Source organism: Papaver somniferum, chromosome 7 (assembly GCF_003573695.1).
Source record: "Papaver somniferum cultivar HN1 chromosome 7, ASM357369v1, whole genome shotgun sequence".
Taxonomy (NCBI): Eukaryota; Viridiplantae; Streptophyta; class Magnoliopsida; order Ranunculales; family Papaveraceae; genus Papaver; species Papaver somniferum.
In genome coordinates this window covers 180,337,265-180,345,070 of record NC_039364.1, presented here as the reverse complement: position 1 = coordinate 180,345,070, position 7,806 = coordinate 180,337,265, and the positions used below count along the sequence as shown (strand labels likewise).

At 35.6% G+C, this 7,806-nt stretch overlaps 1 protein-coding gene across 1 annotated transcript; it reads right to left on the bottom strand.

Moving 5' to 3' along the window:
• Positions 1-489: 489 nt before the first annotated feature.
• LOC113293192 (WD repeat-containing protein 76-like) lies at positions 490-4,700 on the bottom strand. The gene is made up of 6 exons (XM_026541909.1): positions 4,464-4,700; positions 3,790-4,393; positions 2,987-3,393; positions 2,792-2,890; positions 2,141-2,359; positions 490-608 (listed from the first exon to the last, which is right to left on the bottom strand). The coding sequence occupies exons 1-5, from the start codon at positions 4,598-4,600 to the stop codon at positions 2,143-2,145; spliced, it is 1,464 nt and encodes a 487-aa protein (XP_026397694.1). The 5' UTR covers positions 4,601-4,700; the 3' UTR covers positions 490-608; positions 2,141-2,142.
• Between the last annotated feature and the right edge of the window lie 3,106 nt (positions 4,701-7,806).

Sequence of the window (7,806 nt, the reverse complement as noted above, 5' to 3'; positions counted from 1 at the left end):
CATTTGAAAGTGTATTGGAATACAAAGACGCAAACATAGTTTATCGACAATATCACGGAGGCCTACCATCCTGGAGATCTAGGATTCGTCATTTTCATGGAGTATCCCTAACTTGACGGGGAATTTCGAGGTGATAAAGGTCAAAAATAAGAAAGAGTTCTATTCTGATATTTCTAATGTTAGTCATGTTAATGGAGATTTAGTTATCATTTGAAAATTCTATGATTAAGAGTTGAAGATTTATTGAAAAACATAAATGAATAGAAAATGGCATTCCTAAGCAATACCATGAAAGAAAATATATATATATATATATATATATATATATATATTTGACGATTAATCAAAAAAACGAGCAGATAATCTATAAGAGTTAAAGATATTTCAAACCAGTCTTTTGATGAGAAAAATTGCATTGAGAACCACAATCTTAGTTGCTTCAAACTTTATCCGGAGGCTCCAGAAGAGGATTACTCCATAGGCGAGAGGCGAGAGAGGAGAGAGGGGGGAGTGAGCTTCCCGACTGACCCACGATGACTCCAATTGCTTTCTTCTTGGTTCAGACTTTGCGGACATGATGAAAAAACAGCCTGTATGCTTTCTCTTTGCTAGGAAATTCAACAAAGTAAAACAAATACAACGGAACTTCGTTAAATTAATCCGCGATAAAATAATATTTTCACCAGTCCCAATTTGGACCAGTGTGCTAAATTAATAACCTCACTAAATTTATAAGATAATAAAAAAATTAAGTTTTCAATAGGACCTAACCATATCATATTATCACTATATTAGATGACCGCTGCCACGGTGGGACGGTTGACCGAAGAAACCGGCGCGAAAGTATCATTTTCTTGACACGGCGCGAAAGTATCATTTCTCCTAACACGGCGTGAAAGTATCATTTTTTCTGACACGGGGTGAAAGTATCACTTTTCCTCAAAAGGAAAATTAGCCTGTGCATAAACCAAAATATGGCTGCATAATGTGTTATGCATCCTTTGTGGTGTTTTGCATAACGGCTATGCATCCAATTTTTGAAAATTGTGCCTAAAATGAAAGTATCACTTTGCTTGAAACGAAGGGAGTACATTGTTTTATTAGTTGCAACGGAAAATAAGTTGATGCATAAACCAAAATATGGCTACATAAAGTATTATGTATCCTTTGTGGTGGTTTTCATAATGGATATACATTTAATTTTCGAAAATTATGCCTAAAATGATAAACACCTCCGAATTTTTCGTAAAAACTCTAAATTTGATATTGTTGTTTGTACTCGTTGCGTAGATATTTTTAAAACCATTCCAACGAGATAAAATTTGTAAAATACCAAGGCACGATTTTTAGATATGTTATATTAAAGTTTGGTTGCCAATTATACCCTTAAAAATAGGATACATTTATAATAATGGGAATAAAAGGGAGGGACAATTTTGTCCAGTGAAAACCCACCACCAAAAGTTTGGTTACACCAAATCCAATCTTTTTGTGTCAAATTAGAAAAAAAAGTCATGCTTCCCAATAACACAAAGTCACCATATACAGAGTCTTCCCTCTCTTTGCTCGGCCTAATTATGGTTCCTTATTAAAATAGGAATTCAAAGTTTTTTTTATTGTTCATGTTTATATAATATTGAACTTTTATCTCTAATTATATATAATCCCTTGATAAGTACCAAAGTAATTTGTTGTCTTGTTTTTCTTTTCATTTTAATTTTAACATCAAAGTACATACATTTACATACATAACACGTAATCCAATATCTAATAATATGCCATAAAACTACTAGAAAGTTATTTGAATTGAAAACAAATCTCTAGATATTTGTTATTTTAATTTGGTATGTTTTGATATATTAATAACTTATTAATTTATCGATAAATTGATACTTCGCTAAATTGATAGAATTTGACATTCCCAAAATTATTAATTTATTGAAGTTGATCGTTGGAGTTTCAAAGAAAGCAAAAAAAAAAAAAAAAATTAAAACCATCGGCTCTTTTTCTTCTTTATTTTTTAAAGCAAAGCCCAAGACTAGAAGGCAATAAATTAAAGAATTGTATATAGAATATGAAAAAAAGAAAGGAGTGGACGACACAAATCTGTTGATTGAGATGAAAAGATGAACACGGTTACCATTAATGTTGCTGAGAAACCCATGTATAAATCTGGCCACCTGCGGTAGCACCGGCCAACATTCCAACCTTGTATGGGTGAGCAGAAAATCGACATGGAATTGCAGACATGTAAGGGCTTTCTAAGGTCACCATTTTTCTGTAACCTGTGGATATGACATCAACTCCTCTTTTCATATTACCAATGAAGAGATAAGAATCATCCCAGCCCCAAATTGCTCTGCAGTTGAAAAGAACATTGTCAAACACAATTCATTTATTCTTAAAGTCATCGAGCAATAATTACTACGCAAGAGAGGTGATATAGATCTTAATGTGTATCTAGACTCTGGAGGCATGTATCTATTGATCTGAATGACCTATTTACTAAAACAACCAGTGATGTGAATGATACATAACACAAACAAAGCATATCTCATGCACCTAAGCAATGAAGTGAATAAGAAAGAAGCACTGTGTTTCTGCTTTCATGTCACACATTATATTCAATCCAACCTATGTACCATTTGTAATACCAAAAAATTGATATAATATCGGGCAAATTTGTTAGAAGGTCCCATAAGCACTTTGTGGGAGAACATACTAACTGAAATTGCAGAATATTTTCTTGGCATTATTGTTACTATGAATGATTTGTCATGAGAAGTGATACCTGAAAGAGGGAATCCATCTGCCGACTTGATTATTATGTTGAACCATAGATATGTCCATGAAATTCGTTCCCCTTATTAATCCAACTTTGTCGTTAGCACTATATTAACATGTCAAAATGCAAAAATTAAGAACTCAACTTTTAGCTGTTTTACAATTAAAAGACACTATTACGAGCCAAACAATTACAACAGACCTTGTGGTTGCAAGACAATTTCCACTGGGTGAAAAGTAAGCAGAATGAACAGCTTTTTTATGGTCTACCATCTTTAAGGATTCAGGTCGATTTGCATTAATGTTTCTCAAATCCCATATGCAAGCAGTACCATCCGAGGAACTTGTAGCCATACAATTTGTGTTTTCCGGGTGGAAATCTATGGTGTTGATCTGTTGGTCATGCAGTATACATGAGCTTGACGATTTTCCTGCTCTTTCGTCCCAAACGTTTATCATACCCTGAGCCTCACCAAAATACACAGACTTTGCCTCATGTGGGTGGGGAGAAAGACAAAAGATGGCATCATCACTGGAATATAGCATATCAAAGGCCTCCTTCTCTACATCCATCAAACGAATGCATCCATCATAAGAACTTGTATATACCTGTGATATACAAGTAATCAGTAAATTTATCGAAGAACGGCACTGAACAGATGCTTATGAGCAGCATACTTGTGACAGTTCTTGTCATTTAAAGTGAACTAGAAATGATCAAAATACAAAAATGATAAGAACCTTAAATGTACTAAAACTTATCAGCCATGTTTCTAGTAGTTCACTAAGAAATCCTTCTTATGCCGTGCTATCACATACAAGAAAATCTACGCTCTTCTTTGATTGTCGTAGTCCCTTTCTTTATTTTCTTTTTCCTAAAGAGTAAACATTTTGCTTATCTTGTTTAAGTAGCCTTCAAATCAAGTACTACTGAGAATGGAAAGTAAAGAATGCAGAAAAGGTCAAAGACTGCAAATGATCAAATTAATCTGGGGGAGGCCATACCTTAGATAAAGAAAACGGTTGAATCACAATTCCTGATATAGGAGCAGTATGGGGATCATAGAGATAAATACCATCATCATTTCCAATCTGTTCTTCTTTATCTTCTTTAAGGTCGGCATCCATATCCCATATCGCAAGACTCCCAGCCTTATTTCCAGCAACAACGATACTTCTATTCTTACAAGGAAAGATACATAAATTCAGAATATTTTTCGGCAAAACTCTGGCAACATTCTCTGGTTTTAATATCAAAGATTCCAGATCTAGAGAAGAGCCAATAACAGAGGCATCATCATCATGAATTGAGCAGCTCATCAAATTGGTTTCAGATAAACTCTTGATGGTATCGATGAGATGTTTCTGATGCTTCATCTGGTTATCAAGGGAACCAGTACCGTTATACGCATCTAGCATAGTAACAGGACCCAATTTCTTGGGAGAAGGATATTCAGATTCAGTGGGATTAGTGACATTTTCTTCTTCTCCTAGTCCAATTTTTTTCTCAGGAGGTATGCCTCGAGCACGTAGGGAGCGTCTCATTACAATTGGGGCTTCCGATTTCGGTTGTTTTCCTCGATTCGTTTTATAAGTTTTGGTTTCTGTTCTGTTAAAAACAAAAACAACTAGTGAGAAAAATAAAAATCCATGAAAGCCAGTAGAGATATTTAATTTACCTTTGACGTTTTGATGTAGAAGAATGAAATTGGTTAGCTACAGACTGAATCTTGAAAGAAGACATCATCTCTTGGTTGCGCTTTATATTCTCAAGCCTTCTCCTTTCATAGTCAGTTAGGGTTTTTTGAGACGCCATTAAAACTAATCAAATCCTCAAACTATACCAGTTAATTGGGTACAAGAGGTTTCTCTATGACTCTTCCAGTTTACTCACAATCGCTTTTATTTATTTATTTATTTTGGGGGTGTGGGAAATGAATGAATTTCAGCGGGAAGGATTGACGATTAGGCGGGAAAATGGTTAGTGGGAATTACTGCTCCGTTAGAGCAACTGCAGTGGACGACTAAGAGCAAATTTCTAGTCGAGTGGGCTGGCGTAGTGGGACGGACCATCGATCAAAATTTGATCAAAGAGTAAAACCCAGATCAAATTTGGTCGGCGATCAAGACCAAACCCAGATATAGTCGAGCGGTCGTATAGTTCACGTCCCACCACCAGGCGGTTATATAATCTACGTCCCACACCAGGCGTATGTAAAGTCCCCGCACCACACCAGGCGTACGTAAAGTCTACGCTCCACATGGGACGTACGTAAAGTCTACGCCCCATTTTTTATTTTTATTTTAATTTTGTATGGGGCGGGCATTATACCCCCGCCCCATTCTTTGTTTTCCAATTTTTTTTTGTGGGGCGGGCTTTATACCTCCGCCCCACTTCTTTCTTTTTTTCTTTTTTTTTTTTAAGAATCTCCCCAATCAGGCGGACGTATATCCCACGCCCCACACCAGGCGAATATATAGTGTACGCTCGATCAAATTTAGTCTTTCACCCGTAACGTCACACACCAGACTAAACTCAAATTTGATCGTTTGTTTTGATCTTTGATCTTTGGTTATGATCGTACCACTGTGGACGCTCTTAGGCACGGAAGGAAAATAAAATAGGTCAAACTGCGGTTACCCTCCCTCCCAGTGGGATGGTCGATGATACCGCAGCTTTGATCGGCTTAGAGCAACTGCAGTGGTATGATCAAAACCAAAGATCAAATACCAAAAAAAGGACCAAATTTTGGGTTTAGTCCGTATTGCTACGCTACGGTGCACGAGTACAATTTAGTCGAGCGTACATTATACCCCCGCCTGATCCAGACGCACATATAATATCCGTCCCACCATCAGGCTCGCATATAATGTCCGCCCCATTTTATTCAGGATCACATATAATGTGATCCCCACCATCAGGATCACATATAACATCCGCCCCACCATCAGGCTCACATATAACATCCGCCCCACCATCAGGCTCACATATAATGTCCGCCCCCATTTTGAAACCATCAGGCGCACTTTTTACTTACGCCTCACTCCAAACGATTATTATACCAACGCCCCACGCCAGACGGATTTTTAATCTCCGCTCGACCAAATTTGGTTTTGGTCTTGGTCCCAGACCAAATATAGTCTGGAATTTGAGTTTAGTCTGGTTTTTGATCTTTACTCTCTTCCACTACGTCATGTATTTGGACCAAATATTTGGGTTTAGTCGTCCATTGTGGACGCTCTTAGAAACGGTTTATCCGCTGGAAATGCTAGGCTTACCGATTCCTGGTTCAGACGAAAATTCCGCCTCACACAATACATGGGTCCCACTTTCACCCACTATTAATCTCAATGCAGAGAACGTGACCCTAAACCGTCTGATACCCAATCGGGATATTTTGCACTTCCCGTTTATCCCCTCTACATTTTTGTGTCTGATGAAATTTCATAAAATCAATTTCATCTTTGGCACTACGTTAAAAGGTAACCTTTACCTTCTTTATTATAGGCGGTCGATGAGACCGATGAAACCCTCGGTCCTAAGTGGTTTAAAGCATCTTTGTGCTTTTGTATTTGAGTGATCATATTCATTGAATTTTTGTGAATGCATCTACGGTCGAGAATTGAATTCGCATTCTTAACCAGGTTTACACATTTTGTTTTTTAAATCTCACATTGTTAAGTTCACTCGGACTGTCGAATTATTTATTCCATAAATAATAAAATAAATAAATAAATAAAAGTCAATTCTTAAACGTTTAAAAGATGTTATAGTAACAACTAAATGATCTTGAATTCTATCAAAAGTTTTGTCAAAAGATTTATAAATTATAGTACAAATCTATAAACATTAGCCGGTATTATTTCTAAAACAAATGACTTTTGCATTTGTGAATTTTTTGGGTTTGTTAACTCTATATAAAACATTAGAATTTTGTGGTTTTGGCCTTGCATTTTTCTTCTAGGGTTTGGGGTAGTTGATCTTTTTCTTACGGTTTAGGATTTTGTTCTCTAATTTATTTTTGTTGATTGGTTTGTGTGTACCAGTCAATGTTGGCAGTGAGAGCTCATGAGTACTGATTTGACATGAAACAAAAGGAGAAGTTTCATTCTTTTGAAACATCATGGTAAGGAGAAACTATATATTTTGGTGTATTTTGTTTCATTAGCCAAACAGAGGTTTGCTCTAATTTGTTCTCTTTACTTTATTAGTAAAAGTAATAATTTAAACTTTGTCAAAGTTGAAACTTAATTATGTTGATATTCTTCGATGCCCAAGGACTGTAAGTTTTGCTTGTGGAGTAAGTTGATGCTGGAGATCCATTTTTCATATTGTATACAAGTTGAAGCACAGGAAAGCCCAAGGTAATTTATGTTGGTTACTTGAAAGGTCTTAATCTTCCTTCTATATATACAACTAGGGGCCATCCATTTTTTTCGTCCCTGGAGTCAAATGTTTTTTGTGTGTTGTTCCAACTTTAAATTATAATTTTGATGTTTGTGAATTTGGAGTTTGATATAAGCTGAGTATTGTTATTTTATGTACTTATAAGAATTTTACTAACCAAGATCCAGAATGGAGGATGAATATGACGCTGCATAAATTCAAAATTATCATGGTCCTTAATATATTATTGTCTTATCTGGACTTCGATTATTGTTTATTCCATACTTGGGAATGAAAAGAAACGAAAAGATCATAAGGTTAAAGAAAAGAAAGATACTGACCTCGGGAAAGAGGTCTTTTTTTTAATACTTCTTTTGTTCGTTTGTTATTATATTTTTAGTAGCCATCTGGTATTTTATAAATTGGGTTGTTTAATATTTGAAGTATTGGTTGTACAAATTAGACCGTTGATGTTTGTTTATACGGTACCTTCTTTTCTTTTCTTTTTTCCTCTAAAGGACTTTTATTTTATTTTCTAGTCATTAACTTCTTTCAAATTGTTACCACGTTTCTTTTAAACCTTTACAAGGAGGAAATTTCAGATACACTTATAGCTATGTTGGTGTAGAAACTCA